Source organism: Fragaria vesca, linkage group LG6, assembly GCF_000184155.1.
Source record: "Fragaria vesca subsp. vesca linkage group LG6, FraVesHawaii_1.0, whole genome shotgun sequence".
Taxonomy (NCBI): Eukaryota; Viridiplantae; Streptophyta; class Magnoliopsida; order Rosales; family Rosaceae; genus Fragaria; species Fragaria vesca.
The window spans coordinates 4,292,128-4,317,249 of record NC_020496.1 but is presented as its reverse complement, the minus strand read 5'-3'; the positions used below and the strand labels follow the sequence as shown (position 1 = coordinate 4,317,249).

Here is a 25,122-nt window from a genome sequence, read left to right as displayed (position 1 = left end):
TGTGGGGCTAAACCTCTCAGCTAAGTTGGGTTACCAAACCCTTAAAAAAAATAAATAAAAAGATCCGATGATTCTATAATTTCTATGAAACAGATAACCATAAAGATTCGATTCTTTTTAAATAAGTGATTGAAGAAATCAAGATTTTCAAAGTTTTAGACAATTTGAATCACACAACATCATAATCTTTTGAATTTTTGCCTATTAAAAGTTCATCAAATCCGAACTGTCGCTCTTGTTTCAGAAACTAACTTCTGAAGCATCGCTCTTGTTTTAAAGAAAAGTTGTAAACTTCACATATATTTGAATTCATACCGTTGAGAAGATTTATGTGACCAAATGTAGATAAGTAGCTATATATAGAGACTCGTTTTTGGGAGATCATAGTAAAGCTTGTTTTACACAACTCTCGTATCCTCATAATTTTGTACATGCAAGTTGTCTTTCCTTTGATATATATCTTAGATAGATCTTGAGATAGCTGAGTTGCTTACAAAGGTGTTAGGAGTCGCAAGTCATAGTCACTGGCTATTTTTCTCCATAATAATGGAATAAGCTCAGGTCTGAACTTCCCTCCTTCAAGATGAAAGGATAAACTAACTAATAGTGAATCCATGGATTCGCACCCTTTTCTTAAACACCAGATGAGGACAGATAAGGTAGTTCATATCTTTAGACAGCAACATTTGTTATCAAAATAGGGACTCATGCATCTTGATGATCAGGAAGACTAGCCAAGTAACTAGGCATGCATTATCTGATGGAGTCCATCAAATCCTCAGGAGCTCAAGCCTCAATAGCTTATGAACTCCTCACTGGTTTTCGGGAAGAGGGGGCTCTCAGAGAACCACAAACTCGAAAACATTGACTTCTGCAGAAACCGCAGCTCCTTAAATAGTCCCTTCTAACCCCTTCTGTTATTGGTTGGTATATGTTGTTAACTTAAGCAAGAAGAATATATCATTGTACTTATGGCATCTGATTCCTAATCTCCTAGTGAACACCGTCGTTACAGAAGCGTATAGGGAATGGACTCCACACCAGCCTCAAAAAGCACCAGAATCGGATTTAGTTTAATACCAAACATAAGCGCAACAAACTCTGCGATGAAACCTATGGTATGGTCTTGGAATACCAACTGTTTAAGCTTGACAAACATTCCGTTTACCATTTCTTTATTCATAAGAAACAAAGCTTCAAGGGCATTCTGGATTCTTCTTGTACTCGATAGACAATCGATGGGTTGTTTAATCTCCATGAATATGAACTAAAGCCAATCAGTATCAGAGACCAAGAGTAGTCAGAACAGGCGTTGTGCTTTTATCTTTTTGTGTTTGTTGGGTCTTGATCATCACCTTCAAGCCAGCTTCCTCGAAAGTTGTAGTTGCAACTGGAATTTGTTACCTATCTGGATTTTTAGGGTAGTTTTCTTGTAGAAAATAGATTCTATTTCTGGTTTTCACTTCATATCAGTCCATGAAATGTTGCATCAGGAAGAGAAATACATATAGGTAGACACCAAAAAATTCCTTGAATTTCACAGAATGTGGATGTTACATGCAAAGAACAATCGGAGGGGGTGTCGACGCCACTCAAGGGGGTTTGAGCACTACTAAAAGGTTGCGCGAATGGTCATGTCTAGAAAACAGACCAAGTTTGGATCCTTCAAATATCTGTTGTTCTCAGAAAGATCTCTTAGGTCTATCAAGGAATCAATACATTACTTTTGGTAGTATACTGGTATGTAAGTGCAAGAAGTCGGTCTACCTATGTAAAAGCTACCCTAGCAACATTATCCAGAGTAAATGTAGTGATGCATCAATGCATTTTGTACTTTTACCACTCAACCAGTGATATTTCTGATTATCTGATATGTTGAAAAGTTGGTAAATAACTTGATAGGTTAAGAATTGGACTATTTTTACAAATTTCCTATTGTGCAGAAAACCCTTCTAGGATTGAGATGGTGTAAAACTTACCCATGGTTTACAGAGGCAGCTAGAACTCAACCGACCAAACCGGCCCTATGAGTAAATCCAAAACCAATTGGAAACCACAGGACTTTTGGATCTTGTAGGGCATATATAGCAAACATAGTGTGGACATTGAAGTTCTTCGGTACCATCGTCATCTTTATTTTCTGTTTATAATACTAGTTGTAGCAGCACAAAACAAAACAGCATGAAGCCAAAACAAGCACACACTTTATATATGCACTCTAACATCCTTCCAGTTCAAGCAACCAGAGAAAAGAAGAACAAGCATATAGTTTTAAGAGAAAGGAGAGGAGGTTCAGAAAATCCATCTGCTTAAAGAAATGGATCAGCAGCTGATGATGGTGAAGAATGAGGAGACCCCAGCTGGGAGGCGCCGCTTGAGCGCCGCTGATCGCGAGGCAAATCAGGCAGCACGGTGTGTTAAGAGACGCCGAAGAGATCCACCTGCTGTTATTGTTGACATTACGAAGACTGAGCTGCCTCTACCAGAAAAGCCAGCTGATCCAGCTTCTGTAGCTGCCACAACGAAGAGGAGCTCAAGGTTTCGCGGTGTCAGCAGACATAGGTGGACTGGCCGATTTGAAGCTCACTTGTGGGACAAGCTTTCTTGGAATGTAACACAGAAGAAAAAAGGGAAACAAGTCTATCTTGGTGAGTAACAGTTGGCTACATGTTGCTAAATCAAACTCCAATACGGAAACTTATCATTAAAGTTTTTATTTTTATTTTTTTAGGGGCTTATGATGAAGAAGAATCTGCTGCAAGAGCATATGACTTAGCAGCTCTCAAGTACTGGGGAACCTCAACTTTCACAAACTTTCCGGTATGAACATCAGCTACATAGTATAGAGCTTTATTCATTAAAAAAAAAAGAATAGTGTGCTTTTATATAAACATAGGATACACATATCTGATCTAAAACCTTCATTCTGTTTACAGATATCAGAGTATGAGAAAGAAATTGAGATTATGCAATCTGTATCAAAAGAAGAGTATCTGGCATCCCTAAGAAGGTAAGACTTCGCAGTCATAGATATTTCTTTTGTTGAAAGATTTTTTGCACTGAGGAATTTCCCTGATAAGTTTTTCTACTTCTTTGTTTCAGAAAGAGCAGTGGCTTTTCAAGAGGTGTGTCTAAGTACAGAGGAGTAGCAAGGCACCATCACAATGGTAGATGGGAAGCAAGAATTGGAAGGGTTTTCGGAAACAAGTACCTCTACCTTGGCACTTACAGTAAGTTATCTTCTTAATTTGATTATAACATCATGCACTACTTATAGTCAAAATGAAAAACATGAGAAAGAGAATATTGCATTTACTGAGGAATGCATCTTCATATCATTGCAGGCACCCAAGAGGAAGCAGCTCGCGCCTATGACATTGCGGCAATTGAGTACAGAGGGATCAATGCTGTGACCAACTTCGACTTGAGCTCTTACATAAGATGGTTGAAGCCGAAAGTGGACAGCACAATATCAGCTCAAGAATTAGAGACAGTTGCAGAGCCTGAGAATATGCCATTCATGGCCAGCAACTATATCCCAGCAGAGGAATCCTCCTTGTCACAGATAAACCCTTTTGCCTCCGATTACTTGAACTCACCTCGAAAGCAAGAAGTCTCTCTGAGCAACGTTCCTCTCAACACAATCAGCAAGTCATCCTCTCCAACCGCACTTGGCCTCCTCCTACAGTCTTCAATATTCAGAGAACTGGTGCAGAAGAACTCAAATTACTCGGAGGATGAAAGCACCGATGGAGAAGACCAAAAGAACCATGCACATGGTGGGAGTGACGACGAGTATGGTGGACTTTTTTCTTATGACCAAATTGGCGCCAATAGCTCTTTAGTTTCCTCTTCCAACGAGGAAAGCATAGAACTGCAAGAAAGAGAGCTCCTTCACTCCCCATGGAACAACTTCACGAGCACAATGCTACTTAATCAAACAACAAAAGCAGATGCCTCAGAGTCTCTGTTCTTCTTTTCTTAGGAGGCACTCAGTAATAAGTACCTAGTTTAACAAGGAAGAGTTTTGTTTCAGTTTTTGTAAATAACAAAGTAGCCCATCGAAGGTACATATCATGAGTTCGATGGTGCATACCAATGTAAATATCATGTCAACCTTTTTGATCATGCACTGTTTGCATGTAATATTTTGCGAAATGAAATGTATGCCTAGTCCTTTTGGAATTTTTAATCTTTCCTCTTTATAGTTTGTCTATTGGATTCAAAGCAGTTCCAGGAAATAAAATGATTTCTGGTTACTGTTGATTTCAACCAACCTCTATGGACTCTGATTTCGGTTCTGACACTAGAAACTAATAGTGTCTGCCTTCTGGTTAGATCATTTGACATGAATCACAATAAACTTCCATTCAGACTTTGGAACCCTTTTGAAATAGTTCTCTAAACTGAAAACCCACCTAGGAGGACGGCATCAGATCAGTTATTGTCTTGGGCGATACAAATGAATTTATTTTGAAAAAGGGAAACAACCCAGAAAAACAAAGCCTAGTCCAAAACAAATTAAGAAGAAGAAACAACAACAAAAGCTAAGGTAGAGCATCAAAACTACAAGGAGACCTAAAGATCGAAAGGAAGAAGTAGAAAGCACCAGGCAAGACACCAAAGAGGAGACTACGACTCTACAAGTCTGCATCTAGTAGTGGACAAGAATTGCAACTCAGAATCAGTCCTACGAAATTATCCCTATAAACTAGTTACTCGTGAAATGTAACTCTCTTCATGATGACTACTTAAAGAGCTATTCAACTCTATTTTAAAAAGGAAAAGAAAAAAAGAGCTGTTCAATTCAATAAAGATATTACTGCAATTGTCCTGTGCACAGCTCACATACAACATAGCAGAATGCTAAACAAGAAGTTTGTGAGGCAGTAAAAGCTGCAAATTCCGGCTATCGAAGAACATACATGATCATTTCTAGAGATAATATATATGGTTCCCATGGAAGTCAATCTAAACAAACAGTCTAGTTCTCCAAACTACATACCATGTGGTCATTGTGCAAGTGTTGAAATCACTGTTTGCCACTGGCTTGATGTAATGAACTAAAGAAACAAAGAGGCAAAGAACAATTCATGTTACAGTGAAGTTTCGGCATTCTAGTTCCTGACTGAAGTTCCTTACAGAAGTACATGTCTAGTATTGCATTCAAAAGATACAAACCTCAATTCCTCTATTTCCTCTAAAGAGCTTCAAAATTGCTTACTCTTACTTCTGAATAGTTTGTGTCCTCTAGAATTAATATAAAAGCCAAGAAGGAGAAGCACCGCAACCAGAAACACAAAAGACCACGGAAATGGTGGATCCGTGAAGCATACAAGGGATGCCTCCAATTCCTGAGAGGCATGATAGACCATAGAGTGGATGGCATATAGATCATGATCTGAGGACCTTATGTAGTATAAAGCCATCTCGAAATCCAAATGTGACATTGCAGAAACTGCTTTGTCCAGCTTGTACTTGAAGAAATTCCACCTTTGCACGAACTCAACATGTCGATTACGTTTCAGGAGCTTTCTCTCCCCACCATGTGCAGCTATGGATTCGAGAACATCTACAGCACTCGAAATGGAGTAATTCAGTGATGTCAAAAGGACATTTCTCCGAGCAGCATCCTTCTGTACGAATGATAGTGATGAAATCTCAGAGAAAGGCCCAAATGGAGTCTGCCCGACACTCCATGTGTAATCCACCAATGTAGTATTGTGCCTAGGGCTCCACACCATATGAGTCGGCGACACTCCCCACATACTCTGCAAAATCGAACCAACAAGTGGTCTCTCAAGCTCCCTCGTCTGTGTAAACACATGTCGGCCATTGCAGCTATAATCACTCACAGTCTGTGTGTTCCTCGTCCTCACTGCAATCACCATATCCCTAAAAGCAACAGTTTGGTGATACCTATCGAGCAGCAACAGCATGTTGTAGTCCAAATCAAACACATACACAGGAAGCACCCTGCCAAAATCCTCCTCAGGAAACCCTGCCACCCTCCTAAACTCCTCAGCAGACTCTGACAGTATCTGATGCAGTCTCTTCGAATCCAAATACTCACTCGCAATCAACGTATAGTTATTAAACAAGAACCTCGACGTGTATGAATTAATCGACCTGGCAATAGCAAACGAACATATCGAGCACTCCGAATAGCTCACCTTATAAGTCTTGAAACTCAAAGACTGGTCCCCTAACAACAAGCCATTATCCTCAGCCTCATCCCTAAAGTTCTTCTCAATCAATTTCCAATCCAAACCTTTCGAATCCTTACCACTCTCGCCTCCGTAAACATGTATAAACTGAACAATCAAAGAATTCTCAAACTGAACCGGAATTCTCAGAGAGGGAACAAGAAGAACCTGGTAAGCACTCCACACCAAGGAAGCCAAGTCCGCCAGCAACGCCTTCTGAGCTTTCGGCGAGCCGTGCAGCGCCGCCAGAGGATGAAACTCCCCCTTCGGCAAGAGGCCGTCGCCGGAGAGCGCCGGGCCGTAGTCCACCGGTCCGGCTCCCAAGTCGATCCAAATGTAGCGGTCCGACCCGGTCCAGACGCTCCCCAAGCACTTGGTGACGCCAGGTGAGGAGTCACCAGATCCATAGCTGTAGGCGTAGCTCTTGGACTGCGGCCCCAGATCAAGGAAATAGAGGTAGACGCCGTGAACCGGCTTCTGCTTCTCGAAGTCCTGCCGGATGATCCGGTCGATGGAGTCGTAGGCGACGGAGACGAGCGGCGATCGGAGGCTGGCGGGGGTTTTGGCGAGCTCGGAGGCTAGGGTTTTGGAGAGGTGAGAGGCGAGGGAGGGGGAGTGAGTGACGTCGAGGTGGAGGGAGTGCTTCACGGCGAGGCGGTGGGAGTCGGCGGCGGAGTCGGAGGGGGTGATGACGTGGAAGTGATCGGAGGTGTGGGAGGCGGAGAGGAAGGAGGAGAGGAGGGTGGCGGAGGAGGAAGGGAAGGCGGAGCCGACGAGGCGGACGTGGAGAGAGAGAGGGAGAGTGAGGGAGAGGATGGAGGAGAGATAAGAAGAGGCGGAGGAGGAGAGAGAGAGGGAGCGGCGGAGAGTGGAGGAGAGAGACTGGAAGGAGTCGTTGGAGGCTTGCCGGTCGTAGCGGGATTGGTGGGACAGGAAGGTGTCGAGGCCGAGAATTGGGGAGGATGAGGTGGCGGTGGTGGTGGCGATTAGGGTTAGGAGGAGGAGGAGGACGGTGGCGGAGGACATGGTGGTGGTGGACATCGAGGTCGCCGTGGACTCTCGGTTAGGACTGAAATGAGCAAAGTAGGAGCTCTGTTGGGGTCAAGTACTGAGCTCCTGTAGTCTTGCAGAGTAAAAAAAAAAGTTGAAATTTCACTGTGGGTAAAAGTTTAACTTCCAATTCCACTTTCATCCACTTTGACCTGAGTCAAGACAACACACACGAGTAACTATGTAAGTAATTACAAAGAGAAACCTTTAACACAACTGTCGCTCAGCGATCAAACTGAAAAACTGGACGTACAAAAAGGTGGAGAATGTGAGGTATATATTCTAAGATCGATGGAAAACTTATACTTGTTTACGACGTTGCTTCTTGACGCGTTGCTCAAGTTGATCCTCGAATGCTTCTGCAAGTCGTTCTATGACTTGTCCTTAAACTTGTATCAGGATAAGAAACATGATCATTGCTCGAAACTCTTTGAAATCTCATTGATTCATGCAAGTCAATGATGTAGGCATTACATTGATCTTTCGTAGCACTTTGTAAGGACCATACTTGCGGGGTTGAAGTTTGTTATAACTTATAAACGATTAAGCACCACCGGGAAATCTTTTCTTTGGGTAGGTAGATCATAACATAATCTCCTTTAAACACTTTTTCTCGCCTATCTTTTGAAGACACATTCTTTTGACGAGTGACAAATATATCAAACATCAAAAAGAAAGGAATTAGTTAATTTACTTATAGAGGAAGACGTGCAGTAATTCTTTGAGGTATATACGGTATAACAATTTCAAAGTTCAAATATTTTCATATCAGCTTTGTGGCTCCATAAATTATGTAGAAGCAAATCTATTCAGTCTCACTATCACTATAAGATTGTGGATTCCAAAACTTTGAAAGATGGCCACCTTCTCTATTAACTGCAGGACATGAAGCATTGTTGAAGTCCCTATAGCGTAGAACTCCCGAATTTTCCAAATGGCTAGTGTTGGCAGTAACAATTCGACACCCATTTACAGCTAGGGCATCCATACTGGCTTCCTCCATATCACAAGTTAAGGAACTGATGAGCGCACCAGTGTTGGATTCCCAAACATTAACATGAGAGTCTTCCCTGCCACGGCCTCCTGTAACAATTTTGTACGGATCCATGTGCAAGTGAGTTAAGGGCCCAGTGTGTCCACCATCCAACTCAGTTACTAGTTCTGCTTTCGAGTTGTAAAGCTTGACCCTCCTGATATCGTAAAGCATCGCTCTGCATCATCAAATTAATTTGTCTCAATAAGGACAAAACTACTGGTAAAGTAATGCAAGCTAAGTTGAACTAATCAAACAAAAAGACGTGAAACCAGAGGAATTTTGAGTGTTGTACCTGCCATTGTTACTGCCTACGCAGAATAAGGATTTTGAAGGAATGGCCTCAAAAGAATATAATTTTTCATCTATAGAATATGAGATAACTTGTCGCATTGTCCTCAGATCGATTACAACAACAGAGGAACCGGCGGCAAGATAGAGCAACTGTTCATGGCACTTCATGTTTACAAGGGGACCAGGAACTGAAGTCATTCCCACACAAGATGAAGAAGGAACAGCAGACTGTGAAGCTGCATCCCATAACCTCACCTATTAGAAACCACAATCATCAGAAAGCCAATGATATAAAACAAATTGTCAAGAGGATGATTAGATCTCAGAAGAATGCAGCATTAGATTGATGAATAAGGTAATAACAAAAAGAAAGGTAAATATAAGCATACCTTAGAATCTCCTGTAACAGTTACCAAAATAGAAGTTTTATGCCTGCCAGGTAAAAGAAAAACAAATTATGAGTTTTCGAACGCACAAGAAACATAGCTAGATGATTAACTATGAGGTGCAGCTAATATGGGCAAACTATCATGATTAATCCCCTATAAGCTCATCACACAAAGGGATAAATCAGAATACGACTTGCTATACAAATCAAGCTATAAGCCCATAACAAATAAATTTACTGAAATACCATAAATTTATAAATTTAGACCCAGTTATCACTAGTTCATAAACCCATACCAGGACAATTAGAAAAGAAAAGATATTGATTCCCAGATTCGGCCTTATTAGGCTAACTGAAGCAAAAATTCACCGTCTGTTTGTTTTGCATCACTTAACTTAGATTAGCTACAAGGGAAGCTTGGTAAATCTATGTTATATCAACAACAAATTATTTGGCAAGTGCAACATAGAAGAAGTATAAATATATAACTCTTGTTTCTGTTTCAAATTATTATATATCTTCAAGCCTCCAACTAAGGGGCAAGCACTTATGCATATTGTGATGAACTCAATAAGTAACACCGCAAATCATTAGACAAATTGAGATAGCCTTAACCAAATCATACCCAGCAACTGACATCAATTTGATGGGTTTCTGATGTCCATAGAAAGTAGCCTTTAAAGCATACTTGCCACGTCTTCCACTGGAACTAAGAGACCAAAGGCGAACTGTGCCATCTTCCCCTCCACTTGCCAATACTTTTCCAGTACCATTGCCTAGCAATTTATCAGACAGGGCTGTAACTGAGCCTCTGTGACCTGTTAAACATCGTCGGCAAGAACCCTAAAAAGGAAAGAAGGAGATTAATATCTTCGAGGATTAAAGGCATGAGCAATCACCCATAAATCAACAAATCATTATCCTTATGTCCCATGCTTGGAACTAAACTAAGAAATGAAGAATACTGTTAACAGTAGAATAGTACCCACTGAATCAGATAGAGAATCATTCAATTACCAACACCAGGTGTACATTAAATTGGCTCAGAGAAAAGAGAGGAAGCACAAGTTATTGGAGAAAGAGTTTACAATGAACGAATCAAATGTCAAAACAGCCAAACAGTAAGACCGTATTCTTTAAGTTCCTTTAATACCTTCCACCATAGCCGGATACAATGATCAGAGCTTGAAGTGACCAAAACATTCTCTTTCCTTTGTTCTTCACTTCGATATAAAGATGTTTCATTAAGTGAAAACAGTCTGCAGTTTATTTCAAAGATATTAGAATCACAATCCTGAATATCCCAATGACCTTTGGTAGGTTAGCAATTCAGATAACAAAAATCTAAACAACAGAATAGTGATCACAACCTCAAAAGTAAGCAATTCCGAATGAAACACCAAGACATCATCAAGCATTAAAAAACACCAGCAGCAAACCAACAAAAACCACACACAACACCAACTCACCTCATACAAGTAATCCTTGCACTGTGATCACTTAGTGTGACAACCGAATCCCTCCCACTTAACCAGTCATCAATCTTTATCACTTGTATCACCGGACCCTGACAACACATTCCAAAATTAATACATTCTCAACCACTCAAAACTTGAAAAAAGGCATTGTCAAATTGCATTGCAAATACCTTAGAGAAGATTATCTGTTTCTCATTCAATAAAATGTGGTCAACAGGCTTTGTATCTGTGACGAAATCGGCGACAACCGGATCCGAAAACTTGAACTGCAGCAAATCCGTGCGCCGCCGTAAGTACGCTTCCCTAACTCCTGACGCCGGCGAAGCAAATGCAGGTGTTTGCTGCGGCCAACTCTCACTGTAACCAATTGATTTCGAAAAGAAAAGAAAAAAAATCAGTAAACTAAGAACTCAAATTTCATAACAGAAACGCAAAATCAGTGAGGTAACAATTTCTATTATGCTCGAAATCGGCGGAAAACCTGAAGTTTCTGCGCCAGATAGAGTCGGAGTAGGCGACTTTTTGGAGGTACTTGCAGGTCATGGCCATGTTGGAGACGTCCTGGAGGCTTAGGAAGCTGGTGCAGTGAGCCAAGGCGTCTTCATCCACGTCGGTCATGTGCGTCGCCGGCCACGGCGAGCTTGGAATCTGATTCACCGTCGGCGGTGGCGGTATCTCCGCCATTGAAAATTCACATACGAAATCTATGGGTTTCGCTCCCAATAGAGAAGTGTGATAGAAAAATAAGATTTATGTGTCTGTACGGCCCAAGTAACTACTAGTCATAAAAAGGTGGTGTGTGCCTTCTCTTTTAAGTATCACACAGCTTGTATTTTTACCTGAAAATACAGGGAATTGTCTGGTGGTAATTATTCCGATTGCGAAAAGGAATGTATGAAGGTCCTCACGATGATTAGATTTCGATTCAAATAATTTATTGAACGGAATTACATGAAAATTTTCATTACACAGCTTCTGAATGCAGGATAAGATACCATCATACTAAACTATTTAAGTATTTATAACAGTTCACCCATACGTATATCACTAAATACAATATATGCTACTTCGGTTCACCCTCCCAACAGATACGTATTCGTTCGATACCGGACATGTTTCCTCAGAAAAAGAATAATTGGAATACATTCAAATGTGACTTATTTGGAACAAGAGAGGCAAACAATGCAACTGCGCACCCATCTCCACGATTCATTATGAGGGCAAGATAGGGGGTGGAGGGAAGATAGGGAAGAGATTTACAGAAGAGTATGCAGAAATATCAAATAATAATCACTACTGAACTGTTCTGAGTTTGAGTTTAGGTGCAACTAAAAGATGAAGACCACGCTGTCATGAACTCTGGACTTCTGGTTCTGAGCCACACACTCGGATATCCACATCAGATTTCTGATCTCCTGCTCCCTCAACCTCATGTACGCAAAGAAAACTCCATAATGAAACTGCAGCCAGAGGAGAAAACTGAGGTTAAGTGAACTGCTAGAGTGTGACGATAGAACTGAACTTAACTAAAATGTGACGAGCTATATGGAAAAGGAAATGGCTGCACAATAAAGGAGAAACAAACCTGTTGCTCAAATGCTAAACAAAGCCTTTTCACCTCCTCTTCATAAAATGCCTTGTCAAGCATCTGGCTCTCTCCATAGGATAGTTTTGAAAATATAGACTGATAAGGGGGATACTTTTCCATGACACCACGGACCTACAAGCAAATAAGTCGACAGCTTAGAAAAAACTTTTTTTATAACTTGAGATGTTGCCTAAGGATGAATATATGGTAAAGAAACAATCGACTGATGTGGCAATAAGTACCAACTACTAAGTACAGACATCATCCAAGGAAGTTAAGCAAAGTTTTAACATTTTAAATGTCATTAAAATTTCCCTTCAAGCACATAAGAAACAAAAGGTATTGCAGAAAGTAGAACTTCCAGAGAAGATGGACCAAGAGCTGCAGCGCTTTCTAGGCAAGTACTAAAACCAATTGAAGCTCACACCATACCTGATCAATGTCCTCACAGATAGCAAGCTCCTCATGGCCATAGGGATAACTGTACAGAGACATAGTACACAGAAGTCAGAGATAACAATCCTGTATAGAGACATAGTACACAATCACCAACAGATCACAAAGTTAACTTACAGTAAACCAAAGCTAGAATATAATTTCTTGCGATCATCTCGAGTAAGCTCGGTTCCAATGCTGCATAGAGTGAACAACAATAGTAGAATGAGACCATGAAAAGAACCTTATAACCAAAACAATAAATCAAGTATATCTGTCATCAACTCGACAAAACTATACCTGTTTATGGTTATATTGACAGCCCTTCTGTCAGCCTCAAAAGCAAGCAAGTCAGACATGATCTCTCCAGTAGCACCACCTAGTTTCTGTCCAACATAGGAAAAGCAAACTAATGAGATATACAAACTTTATAAAATGAAAGACATGACAATAAATCAAAATCTTCACTCTGCAATAAATATTTACCTGACAAAACCTGTAAAAGTCTTCAAGGTATGCCTTGTACAGAGTATTCCTCATGATTTCAATGTTCATGTCATCCAGATCCTTTAAAGAGAATGATGAAGAAAACAAAATGAAAAGACAATAAAAAACTGAAACCTGGGTCCTGAAACATTACATAAATCTCAAGTATGATTTGAGTTTTTAGAATATGAAATGGCGACTAGCGGGCTATTTATCACTAGCATATTGCCGGACGACAAATCCTCAATTTTTTAGTTTTTTTTTCCGCCTTATAAAGGGGGTTAATTTAAACTATGAGATCAATTGATCCAACTAAATAAAAAATTAATCCCTAATTCTACTAGGTAGGAATTTCGGGACCCAATAGAAAGGTGAAACTTAACAGAAAGGGAAAAGGTTGGAATATATATGTAAAACAAGCATCCTAATCTGTACCTCAGATGTGATGCACTCAGAAAAGTAAGGAGCAAGAGGTGTGTCGACAAGCACCAGTCTGTATAGCTCCCGCATATTCTGTGCAACTGCCAGGGTAGCAATGCTGAGGAGACAAAAATGAATGTCAGATGAAGATTCTATAGAATGTTATCAGTCATGAAAAATTACTTCTGCTGGGTGTGGGGGAGGAACAGATAACTCAACGAAAAAAAAATGTAAGGAAAATCATGATACCTGTCAAACATGCCCAAAGGGTGGCATTTTTCCAATAGTTCCTGAACATCTCTCTCATGCAAAGTTCCAGTAACGATCAGGACAACATTGTCTATCATGTGACCATATCTGGACAAAGAGAAACATTAACTCCACAATTAAACCACAAACTAAAGATACAAACGACGATAAAGATCACAATAGGTTGTCATTTCACAGTTGACAAGGCTACTCCAGATTTAAATGGGCTGGTTTAGCGCCCAATGTTATATGTTAAGTACTGCCTGCCCAAGACCCTCATCAATTTTATATGTTCAACATCTTTGCTTAAGTTCTAATAAAATCTGAAAGCAGATTACAAACTCTTGCCAATGCTAATGGAATAATGAAAAATGTCCACTATTTTTTATAGTAACAATGACATGAAAAGACAGCTACGTACGTGATATACTCCAAAAAAGTTGACAAGGGCTCCGTGGCTTGGCATAGCATGTGCTTGTACTCATCAACCAACTTAAGAGTACACTTTTCCACAATGGTAGTTGTATGCAATGGGGATGGTTCTGCAAGCAAGAACATTTAAGGCCATCAAACACTTAAAGAGATAGAGCGAGAGAGCAAGCATAATTATAGGAAAACTATGCACAGAGATTCTAGTATATAGATATGCCAGGTGGTTAACTCATCCACAGATGATCATGCATGTACAACACATGAAATATTCTCTGGTTAGCATATCCTCGAATTCCTACTAGCTACCTTAATTACCATATGTTCTACAAAATCTCACAACTACAAAATTGAATTAACCGCAAAACTTTCAAACTAATAGTATGCCTAAAGGAGGAGAGGTGAATCTACCTACTTTCCAGTAAGTTCAGCTTCCCTTCTACTACAATTTCACGCAGTTATACTGGAACAGTTTAGTTGTCATGAGCATTAAGTTTTATTTCCAATTCACACACTAATCACTTTATCTACAGTTTCATTCGAACCATAATAAAAGTACCAAACACTCTCCACTTTGTTAGCACAAAATGCGAAAAAATAACTAACACTAGGCATCGTAATCGAAATCCAATTCTACTACAGACATCAGATGCAATCTGTTCACACACATTAGTGTTGCTCATACTAATTCTAAAATCAACACCACCAAAACCAGAGCCAAATCATTACCTAGAGAAACCTAAACATCCGGATCAACATGCAGCTCTATCAGTAAGAAACTTACATCAAATCAAAGCTTAAAGATCCACAATTCAATCTCAAGGATTCTAATCAATCTCCTCATCTAATTAGGAACGCAAAGCAAAAACGCACCGTTTTGGAGGTAGGGGCCGTACTCGGTGGCAGAGAGGTGCATCTTAATGTCGTCGAGGGTCTCGCACTGGCAGAGATTGTTGTAATCCGCGGCGGTGAGTAGACCGGAGCGGTGTCCCCGGACGATGGCCTCCAAGTAGCCGCCGTGAATGTTGAAGGTCATCGCTTCGAAGCCGTACATTTTGTTTCCCGATCTGTCCCTGGCCGATCTGAAATGGAATCGCCGATAGAGAGAGAGAAAGGGGACGATCGGATCGAGACCAGAAATCCCCTTCGGAAAATCGATGCGAGGAAAAATGGAAAACCCTAACGATCCAGACGGAGCTGAATTGCAGGTTTAAGAGGAGAGAGATCAAAAGCCTTGGTGGTGATTAGAGAGAGGTCGAATTGTGGTGTACCAAATCCTGCATCTGGTTTTAGGAGGGTGGTGAATTACTTTTACGCCCCTCGTGGATCTACGTATTGCCTGGTTCGTTTGGATGGCGGGTCGCCCGTGGCGCGTAATTTATTGGGCTTTGTTGTTGTTTTATGGACCAAGTGTTGAAACCGATAAATGAGAGGTTAGTCCAGTTAGTAATTATCCTCTTGTCCGCCATCAAATTCACGTTTTCACCTTTTCATTCGTCCTTAATTCAGAAAATATGAAAAATATATTTTCATAATAAAATATTGAAGACATTTTTAAAGTTGAAAATTACAATTTTATTTTCTTAGTTTTATTTTTAAACTTTTTTAAAAATTCGTTTTCAAAAACGTTACTAGACGGCCAGTATCATTTAAGTAAGTGGGAGGTTGTGAGTTCGACTCACGAAAGACTAGTTGTAGCATTTGAGTTACCCGATCAAAAAAAAAAACGTTACCAGACGCCTAGTACAATTTGGTCTAGCTGCATAAGTCCCCCATTGTAAGTAGGAAGTCGTGATTTCGCTCACAACATACTCGTTCTAGTTTCTAAGTTGTTTAACTCATCAAAAAAAAAAAAACGTTACCAGACATGCCTAAGCATTTATTTTTGAAACTATTGAGTTAGAATTTTCATTATAAATATGTAGATTTATTTTAAAACTAGAAAAATTAAAAATGTTTGTTTTTTATCGGGTAAATAACTCAAATGCTACGACTAGTCTTTTGTGAATTGAACTCATAACTTCCCACTTATTAAATGAAGAATATTAAAAGTGTTTTTATGTTTTGCAACATCAAAGGTAATCAAATGCCTCAAAACCTATCATCATCGATTCATCATCGCAAGATTGTCGAAACTCATTAATCAAATGTTGAGCAACGTCTTTCATTTATTCTTGCATGTTCAATGCAAGTCAAATTGTGCATGACTCACACAACCCTAGATCGAGTTAATAAACTTCTTAACTATGTCATTATTATATATAAGTAATCTCCACATGCCGACCTTAACCTTAACATGGAATCAAAGCTATCAATTACCAAGCTCCAACAATGATCCTAATAGCATTATAATAACTTGTAACCCATCGTGGTACTAATCGAAACGGATCGAATCGAACCACGTATTTTATAACAAGCATAACACTAATCAAAGTGCTAAACTACATAATCTCAACCTTAGTATGTCAGTTATTTTACGGGGTTAAATGTGGTCCAATCTTTTCTTAAATTATTCTTCGTAAAAGTTGCATAGGCTTGCCACGTGAGCTACGAGGTTCTTCATGTGGAATCAGGACGCCAAACCTCTTCCGCCCTGTGGCCATTGCAAGCATGGAATAATATGGGATTATTGGATAGAGAAGGACTTGATATGACATTGGTGAGGATTGAAAAGTCATAATATTCCTGAATGATGAGAAATTGGGACACATACGGATGAAACTGGTACTCGATTTATATTACGTAAAATTGTGTCTAAAGTAAAAAGATTGGACACAAACAAGTTAATCCAAGATTAATTGTCGGTGAGCCATGACCTGATTGGTTAGGTAACCTAACCGACAACGCTGAGGTCATGAGTTTAAAACCTCAATTTATCCATCTCTCTACTTTACTCGAGTATTGATGTCAAGTCCAGCTGAATTCCTAAAAGATACTAACCTGAATGGTCAATATAATCCACTAGGTGGGGAAAAACTATTGTCATGTAAAATGTAAACAATAACTTCAAGATAACTTTTCCTCTATCAAATACTCAAATGTATATGATTAAAATCTAGCAAGAAGGCTAAAAAGAATACTGATTGTGTGGAATAAGATTGGCGATCAACCGGCTTATGGATAAGGAGTTACTCATATTTGCTGATTAGGAAGTGGTTCTCTGTTGGTACCACATGCAATAGCGTGTTTGTCAAATGGCTAGCTAGTAAATGAGTTTGCCCTAAAAGTCATGGAGTTTATTTTTGTCTATAAGTTCGTTAATTTTTGTGAGCTCATCATGGACTGGTAATGAGTTTGTTTTTGCTTATATATAATAAGATTTCCAGTTTTTTCTTGTCGGCTATCTTGTTGTAAGTGCATATAAACACTAATTGTTGGCAGTTTTTCATCAATTGATTCTAGTGATATCAATTTCGATTCATAAAGTTTCAGTGAGTAATTAAGTCGCATGTGTTGATATATCTTAATATATGACGATGGATTATGTGTTGGCTAGTGTTAAAACAAGAAGAATAAAAAATGATTCTAGCACAACAATGTTTTATACCGGAGCGGATTATACGCACCAATAGGTGCAAGTGCACTATTAATGTGCAAATCCGTATTAAATCGCCATATGCGAAGATCGAATGAAGACTAGAGACCCTAAATTCATTTATTTCATTTTCATTTTTGACTCAATCAAATTAAGCTCATAATAAGAGTACATCTTATTCGGCTTCAGGTCCTCACCCCATGTGTTGGAAACACTTATGACTATTTTTTTAGGTTTCAATTTTGTTAGCAGTATTAGAATACATGTATGATAATGCGACATAGATAACCGGATCAAAATATTGCATATTAGTTGCTCGGTTCACTTGCACCTTGGTACATAGAAGAATTTTCGATTTTATACATCTATGTGTGCGAAACCGTCACTGAAGTAAAATTTTAATTTGAAAAAGAAACTTAATGTTCGATTCGCTAGATCTTGATTATGATATTTGTTGATTAATTAATCTCTTCCATACTTTAAACCTATAACATTCACACATAGTACTTTAACCATGCAGCCATTGTCATTATCGATCACTTTAATTTCTTTAACAAAAGTGAAAAAGGTCAAGAGGGAATTCAAACATCTTTATATCATACTAATTTTATACAACTAATTTGATCGAGTGAGTTGCTAATCTCAACTCCTTTAACGAGAAGCCCAAGTTTTTTTGTCAAAACTTCACTAAAAAATTAAACTTTCTAATTTACCCCTAATATTACAAAATGTTTAAAAACCAAAATTGATATATGCAAAGCACATGTTAAGAGACTAGTTACATGTAATCAGAGTGATCAAAATTCTTACCAAATACATCACAACATTTTTTTTTTTTTTTGTATTTTGTATTTTGTAATACACTGATTAATATAGTGTGGTAGTGGCATATATTAAAAATTTGATGTGAAAATGAATAAGTTGGATAACGATGAACTGCTTAGTGTCCAGCTCACTTAATTAAGCGTTTTGTTAAGAGAAATATGCATGACATGCGTGCAGAATTGGAAGCTAGCTTAATCCAGGGGAGTTACAATTAAGAAAACACTAATTATCTACAAGGCCAAATCAAATGGTTAACTCCACGAGGCTACCATCCACAAAATCCAGAAAAAGCTCACAAGGTTGGTACTGCTTGTTAATGATCCGTTTCTTCTTTTCTTTGTTTTGTTTATTTGTGCTTTCATTTATATCTTTATAACTATAGCGTGGATTCGAATACGTTATGAAAGAGTTTACAGTAATCTTTTTTGTAGTGATTTGTGCAAGCACAATTCAAATATATTGACATCTGAAGAGAAATTAAGTGGAAAATTTCATGTTTTACTCTTGATTAAGATTTATATCAGACACTCATATATAGGCTTGTAATCTCTTCTCGGTCGACACTCAAATGAGATTTCACTTTTGAAGAAATTTAAATACTTGATTCGCTAAATCTGGAACATCGGATTCGCTGATTTACTCATTTTTTCATTCTTTACATATGTAACATTTGTATGAAACTCACTTCCAATGCCGTAATTCAAACTCCATATATCTTCTTTCCACTTATCTTTACCAAAAATGAAAAAAAGACCTAGAGGAATATTTGCTAAAACTCTTATCATTTGATCGTAACTTTGCATGAATATCGATTAAGCTGTGTCCTAATTACATGCAAACATCAAAGTGATCAAAGCTAGACGTACCAAGAAACTTGTACGTGTGTTGCAAAGATGTAAAGGGAATTCTCTTTCACCAAATTTACTGGGTTTTCACGGCAAAGAGGAGAGAACACGATAGTTACATTTAAATTAATTGGATGTAATTAAGTTGTGATAATCAACGGTTAGGAAATTAAGCGTTATGTTAAAACAAAGCAGGCAGAAGGGCTCACGTGCCATGCGTGCGCTATTGGAAGCTAGCGTAAACTGGAGTTACAATTGAGAGAAGGAAACAAAGTGCGCTTCACTCTTCAAATTACTACAATGGCCTCCTTGTTTAAGTCTATTGTTGATTTTATTTTTTTTTACAAGACAAAATAAAGACAATCTTAAATTACAAAACCCCTACTACAACCAACATCAAGAGATTCAAAATAGAAAGCCTGACTAGCTCCAAGTGGAATAGATCTGTTCCAGGAGTATATTATTGATTTAGCAAATTCTATTCATATAAAAGAAGTGCTGATGATAATTTTGTGAAATATTTTGTTGTGTGTCTTAAACTCTAGAGTAATTGTTTAAAAAAGAATATATTCTAGAGTAAAATGAGACTTTCTTTCCATTTCTACAGGTGTGAGTGCACCATCTCGCATGTACCATGTGCTTTGAATTTCTTTCCCGACAATCACAACCCGAAAATTATTCTATGCACCAAGGTGCAAGTGAATTGAACAACTAATATGTAGTATTTTGATCCGGCTATTTACGTCACACTACATGCATATATACTGATACCGTTAACAAAATTAAAACAAAAAAAATAGTCTCTAAGTGTTTCCAACTAAGGGGGTGAGAGCACTAGGTCGAATAAGATGTACTCTTATTATAGGCGTTTAATTTGATTAGATCAAAAATGAAATTGAAATTAAGGAATTTAGGGTCTGTAATCTTTATTCGATATTCCCATACGGTGATTTGAGTACTTACACATTAATGGTGCAAATGCACATTGATGCATAGAATCTGCTCCTATCACAACCAAATAATTGAATAAACATGACCGCCTAAACATATATCAAAGGAAATAAATCATAGAAATGTAAAATGTCCATAAAAAGTGATATTTCTAACTAGGCATTACGATTTGCAATTCAAGAATAAATAAAAATAATGAAACTCTTTCCACTGACATAATAATTTGGTCTGGCCTAGTACCATTTGGTCTAGCGGCATAGTCTCTCCTTAGTAAATGTGAGGTTGTGAGTTCGACTTACGCAGTCGTAATATTTAAGTTGTTTACCTGATAAAAAAACAATTATATTTGTTAGCTAGAGGTTGCATCATACGATATGATTTAAGAAAAGCTATGATAAGTGAGCTTGTTAGCACATAGTTTTGCATTGTTCACGAAGTTGGTTTTAGATCATTATAATCAGAGTCCGATACTAATTATAGTATGTGAACACTATATATTTATATTCATGAGGCACGAGGATTGTTAATTATTTTCCGCACATTGTTTTCCAATCTAAGTTTATGATACCTCATACAACAATTACATGATTACAACAGAGATATTACGAAATACATGATTATACGACTTAATATTCTCAAAAGTTGCATTGAACACGTATGAACATTGTTTTAGATTACAATGGGAAATATATGATTAGCATATCTAAACAGACACGTCTTAGTCACTTATAACCATAAAGCACAAGGATTAGTAACTATTTATGACATACTGTTTTCTAAGCAAAGTTTACAATACCGCTAACCTCAGGCAACCGCTACAAAAGCACAACACAGTTAATACAAAATGCATGGTTACCGACTTTATATTCTCAAAAGATGCAACCACACTGAGCATGTATAAACATTGTTTCAGATTATAACGGATAACTAACCTTAGACAACCGTTACAAAACCACAACACAGTTAATACAAAATGCATGGTTACCGACTTTATGTTCTCAAAAGATGCAACCATATTGAGTACGTATGAACATTGTTTCAGATTATAACACATAACTAAGTGAAATTCATAACGCCTCGTTGACCTCAACTACACTTTATACATATACTGTTGGACGTATCTTAAAAAAATAAAACGAATCTTTAAAAACCGTGCACAGATTGTTACGTGCGTAATCCACACAAAAAATGTTTTAGGTCTTCTCCAAACTCTTAAAGACAGATTCTGCACTCCCAAATCAGAATTTCCTGTTCTTTCTCCCTCTTGAAAATTGGTCTAGATACTTGAGGTAGACCGGTAGAGTGGTAGACCTAGCCAATATTCCAAAATTAAGAAAATAAATAAGAATTAATTAATTAATTTTTGAAAAACTAGAGTGGACTTTTGTGAAAATGGCTGGAAAAGGAGGGGCAAACATAGAAAAGAGCAAAGAGAAGAGTGGATAAAAATCCGCTGTTGGAACAGCCCACTGGAATGGCGAGCATGGCCCCTGGTTTTCACTCCCCTCACGCCAAAACCAACTGTCTTTCTCTTTCAGCTAACCCTAAACTCCTCCATTTCTCTATCTCTCCCTTTTTATACCCATCAAATCCTCCCCACCCTCCTCTCCTTCTTCACCAGAAGAAGAAGAACCAACAACACCTCCCTCTCTCTCCTTTTACCACTCCACTACAATCGACCCGTACAAACCACCCTGTGCATCACTATCCATTCCCTCTCCCCCTCCTGTTTCACCCTCTTTGTCTTCTACTTCTCGTTTCCTGGTCTATTACTGGATTTGAATTTCGCATTTTGCTGCACCCAGATCGATACGTTTGTTTTGTTTTTTTCTTTTTTTCTCGAGTTTTTGTGAAGGAGAGTTGAAGCTTTCGGTTGAATTGTGCGGTTTTGGAGTGTGAATGGGGATTGAGACGACGTTGCCTCATCGAAGAGAGAATAAGGCGCTTCATCCCTCGCCGGAGGAGACGAATTCGATTAGCAAGCCCAGGAAGTCCCGGCGACGTCATCGCAAGATGTCGCCGGTGCAGAAGCTTTACGAGACGTGCAAGGTTGTGTTCTCCTATTGCGGCGCCGGGATTGTTCCATCCTCCGAAGATATCCAGAAGCTATGCTCTGTTGTGGGTACGTATTTCCTTCTATTGCATGATCCTCTGCTTTCCTCAGCAGAATTCAAGATGCTTATATCAGAATTTCGTATCCGAATTAAATTTAATCCATGTTTCAGATCACAATTTTGTAACTGTTTTTTCGTTCTGGACAATGCACTGTTTTCAGATTATCTCAATCAGTCCTTCAGTCATGTGCTTTGTTAATTTCAGTTTTGAATCTTTAATCTTTCGATTTCGGATTGCATTGTAGGTTTATTTTTGATCAGTTTCTTACCCCTGTCCTGGGATAATGGTACATGTCTCCATGGAGTTGGGGTTACAGTTTCTGTATAAATAAAAATAGAATTTATGCAGCAGGACATATATATTGCATGGTTTCATTTTTTTACAGCTGGATTCTGATTTTGTTAACCAAGTGGCTTTTAAATGAAGGGTTTTAAATAGGTATGTATGATCAAGTTGTTAGCATTCAATCTGAGAAAACACTTGGCATTCATTGCACCATGAGGTTGCTGGGACATTGCATTGTTTGTTATGTTCTTAATTTCTTGGCTAAATTGCAAATGTCGCGCACTGTACGCAATGTCGTTAATATTAATGGTTTGTTTCGATGCAGATGCTATGAGACCTGTCGATGTTGGCCTGACACCTGAGCTGCCATACTTTCGACTCACAACAGCTTGGCGAACCCCGCTAATCACATACTTGCATCTGTTTGAGGGTGACAAATTTTCAGTAAGTAAGATTCGTCGTGGTACTGCAGTGCAACATGCAAATTTAATCAACCATTGCTTATGTTCTTGTCTTAAAACAACTATATGCAGATGGGGATATTCTGTTTGCCGCCTTCAGGTGTAATTCCATTGCATAATCACCCAGGCATGACGGTTTTCAGTAAGCTTCTTTTCGGGACAATGCACATCAAGTCTTATGACTGGGTGGTTGATGCCCCTGAGAAAACATCAACAACTGAGAATCAACAACTGACAATTGAGAATCAGCAACCGGCAACTGAGAATCAGAACCCGGCAATTGAGAATCAGCAGCCTACAGCAGATAATTCGATTCCTCCCCAAGGTATGTTTTTCCTTCAGAAGCATTATGCTGAATTTCTCAGATGGTATGTACTTTCTGATTTTTGATTACTAGTTGCTGCAAAAACTAGGGAGCCTTGACCAAAGATTGGAAGATTAGAAGAAATGTAGGAGCACTTCTTTAAGCCTAGATTGTCACACTCAAAATCTAGAAAGAGGACACCTGTGTTATAAGCATGGAGTCCTGATTTTATTAGAAAATCTGTATAAAAAAAAATCATTTATTTTTGTGTAGGGACATTAGATTGTCATAGACCTGATATGTTGACCAACAGAGCATCTGCCTATAGGAAATTTATGGGAAGATCAAATTTTCTGAAATCATTATCTTGTTTTGATACAACCAAGTCATGCACAAGACATTTCATGCTGCAAGAGATTAAGAAGATAGTTTAAGTAGCTGATCATATACAACTTTGACATTTGCACCAAACTATGTTGCCTCAAGTAAAGTTTTTGACTGGATCACGGCACTTCCTGTAAATTGTTATATATACATGAGTACATATAAAAAACCCCTGCCTTTGCTTTTCAACCTTTATCTGTTAGGTAAAGACTAAAGAGTGCTTGCTTGCTGACTCTTTGAGTGCTATAATATTGTTGGTTGTAAAATTAAGTCATGCGGACCACCTATTTGTGCAGTTACCATATTCATTATTCATAAAAGAAAGCTAAAATTACCAATATTGGTGCGTGGTTTCATTTTTGCAGTTAATGCGGTTGCACCTCCTGGTACCCGCTTGGCAAAAATGAAGGTTGATGCTGACTTTACTGCTCCTTGTGACACTTCAATCCTCTATCCAGCTGATGGAGGCAACCTGCATTGCTTCACTGCAGTGACAGCATGTGCGGTGCTTGATGTGCTCGGTCCCCCTTATTCTGATCCCGATGGTCGCCACTGCCAATACTACCTTGATTTCCCATTTTCTCAGTTCACAGGTACCAAATTTCAATGAGATGAATAATCTCCTTTTCTGACTGAAATGAGGACCTCAATTACATTTGCTAATTTTTTTTTCTTTTGTGAATTTTCAGTTGATGGAGTATCAATCCCAGAAGAGGAGAAGGAAGGTTACGCATGGCTTCAAGAGATTGAGAAACCAGACGACCTAGCTTTTGTTGGAGCGCTGTACAGCGGCCCGAAAATACAGGAGAAATGAGTTTTTTCTCCCTTTTCATAGCTATCTACATCATGCCATGAAAGTACACAAGTATCACCATCATCACCGTACCATTTCCTCGTATCCACCCATCTACATCACAGACATTCCATTGCCCCAAAACCATGTCGCCCTCATGTCAGTCGTCGCTGCTGCATAAATTCTGTGCATCAGCAGTAGCCACAGTAGTAGAGTTTCTGTTTTTTTTTTTTCCCCTGTTTTGCTCTGTATTTTTTTTTTATCTGTTGTTGGTGGGACATGAAGCACAACTCGGCCGGTGCTTTTTATAATTCATGTACATACTCAGAAAGGCAAAAACAAACTAAAAGAAGAGAAGTACCGTGTTTCCTAATGTAGTAGTTCCCCAGAAATGAAAGCTGCACCTTGTTCATCTCTTTCCCTCCAATTTTTTTTAAATTTGAACAAAAAAGAAAGAAAAAAAATTGAATCACGGGTCTGGTGGTGGGATCTGTTTTTGGGTACAAAATGATGACGTGTCATACCGCTTTGCTTTCTCCTGGGTATGAGCGGTATATAACTATACGAC

At 38.7% G+C, this 25,122-nt stretch overlaps 5 protein-coding genes across 5 annotated transcripts; 2 read left to right on the top strand and 3 right to left on the bottom strand.

The window, feature by feature from the left end:
- The first annotated feature begins 2,317 nt into the window (after positions 1-2,317).
- LOC101303348 (AP2-like ethylene-responsive transcription factor BBM-like) lies at positions 2,318-3,985 on the top strand. The gene is made up of 5 exons (XM_004304895.1): positions 2,318-2,648; positions 2,732-2,820; positions 2,937-3,010; positions 3,103-3,230; positions 3,345-3,985. Exons 1-5 carry the CDS (start codon positions 2,318-2,320, stop codon positions 3,983-3,985), a joined length of 1,263 nt encoding a protein of 420 aa, XP_004304943.1.
- An 896-nt stretch (positions 3,986-4,881) lies between these two features.
- Positions 4,882-7,247, bottom strand: LOC101303053. Its single transcript, XM_004304894.1, has one exon. The coding sequence runs from the start codon at positions 7,245-7,247 to the stop codon at positions 5,211-5,213; it is 2,037 nt and encodes a 678-aa protein (XP_004304942.1). The 3' UTR covers positions 4,882-5,210.
- A 719-nt stretch (positions 7,248-7,966) lies between these two features.
- Positions 7,967-11,209, bottom strand: LOC101297454. The gene is made up of 8 exons (XM_004302303.1): positions 10,931-11,209; positions 10,620-10,806; positions 10,441-10,538; positions 10,125-10,230; positions 9,597-9,814; positions 8,973-9,015; positions 8,585-8,838; positions 7,967-8,467 (listed from the first exon to the last, which is right to left on the bottom strand). Exons 1-8 carry the CDS (start codon positions 11,131-11,133, stop codon positions 8,062-8,064), a joined length of 1,515 nt encoding a protein of 504 aa, XP_004302351.1. The 5' UTR covers positions 11,134-11,209; the 3' UTR covers positions 7,967-8,061.
- Positions 11,210-11,568: 359 nt separating this feature from the next.
- Positions 11,569-15,341, bottom strand: LOC101297161 (V-type proton ATPase subunit d2-like). Its single transcript, XM_004302302.1, has 10 exons — positions 14,930-15,341; positions 14,049-14,169; positions 13,628-13,735; positions 13,394-13,496; positions 12,959-13,039; positions 12,773-12,858; positions 12,611-12,670; positions 12,470-12,518; positions 12,035-12,169; positions 11,569-11,909 (listed from the first exon to the last, which is right to left on the bottom strand). Exons 1-10 carry the CDS (start codon positions 15,108-15,110, stop codon positions 11,778-11,780), a joined length of 1,056 nt encoding a protein of 351 aa, XP_004302350.1. The 5' UTR covers positions 15,111-15,341; the 3' UTR covers positions 11,569-11,777.
- Positions 15,342-21,675: 6,334 nt separating this feature from the next.
- Positions 21,676-24,899, top strand: LOC101296876 (2-aminoethanethiol dioxygenase-like). The gene is made up of 5 exons (XM_004302301.1): positions 21,676-22,334; positions 22,938-23,056; positions 23,146-23,398; positions 24,127-24,354; positions 24,451-24,899. Exons 1-5 carry the CDS (start codon positions 22,112-22,114, stop codon positions 24,573-24,575), a joined length of 948 nt encoding a protein of 315 aa, XP_004302349.1. The 5' UTR covers positions 21,676-22,111; the 3' UTR covers positions 24,576-24,899.
- Positions 24,900-25,122: the final 223 nt, after the last annotated feature.

Bases quoted from the DNA above. Each gene is read 5' to 3' on its own strand.
- LOC101297454 (XM_004302303.1), bottom strand. From the start codon at position 11,133: ATGGCGGAGATACCGCCACCGCCGACGGTGAATCAGATTCCAAGCTCG. The intron at 10,231-10,440 runs GTGAGTTGGTGT...AATAAACTGCAG, and splicing joins GCAAGGATTACTTGTATGAG to ACTGTTTTCACTTAATGAAA. The intron at 9,815-10,124 runs GTATTAAAGGAA...TTTCCTTTTTAG, and splicing joins GTATCCGGCTATGGTGGAAG to GGTTCTTGCCGACGATGTTT.
- LOC101303053 (XM_004304894.1), bottom strand. From the start codon at position 7,247: ATGTCCACCACCACCATGTCCTCCGCCACCGTCCTCCTCCTCCTCCTA.
- LOC101297161 (XM_004302302.1), bottom strand. From the start codon at position 15,110: ATGTACGGCTTCGAAGCGATGACCTTCAACATTCACGGCGGCTACTTG. The intron at 13,497-13,627 runs GTATCATGATTT...TTGTCTCCTCAG, and splicing joins CCTTTGGGCATGTTTGACAG to CATTGCTACCCTGGCAGTTG. The intron at 13,040-13,393 runs GTACAGATTAGG...TTCTCTTTAAAG, and splicing joins CTGAGTGCATCACATCTGAG to GATCTGGATGACATGAACAT.
- LOC101303348 (XM_004304895.1), top strand. From the start codon at position 2,318: ATGGATCAGCAGCTGATGATGGTGAAGAATGAGGAGACCCCAGCTGGG. The intron at 2,649-2,731 runs GTGAGTAACAGT...TTATTTTTTTAG, and splicing joins AGGGAAACAAGTCTATCTTG to GGGCTTATGATGAAGAAGAA. The intron at 3,011-3,102 runs GTAAGACTTCGC...TCTTTGTTTCAG, and splicing joins TATCTGGCATCCCTAAGAAG to AAAGAGCAGTGGCTTTTCAA.
- LOC101296876 (XM_004302301.1), top strand. From the start codon at position 22,112: ATGGGGATTGAGACGACGTTGCCTCATCGAAGAGAGAATAAGGCGCTT. The intron at 23,399-24,126 runs GTATGTTTTTCC...TCATTTTTGCAG, and splicing joins TAATTCGATTCCTCCCCAAG to TTAATGCGGTTGCACCTCCT. The intron at 24,355-24,450 runs GTACCAAATTTC...GTGAATTTTCAG, and splicing joins CCCATTTTCTCAGTTCACAG to TTGATGGAGTATCAATCCCA.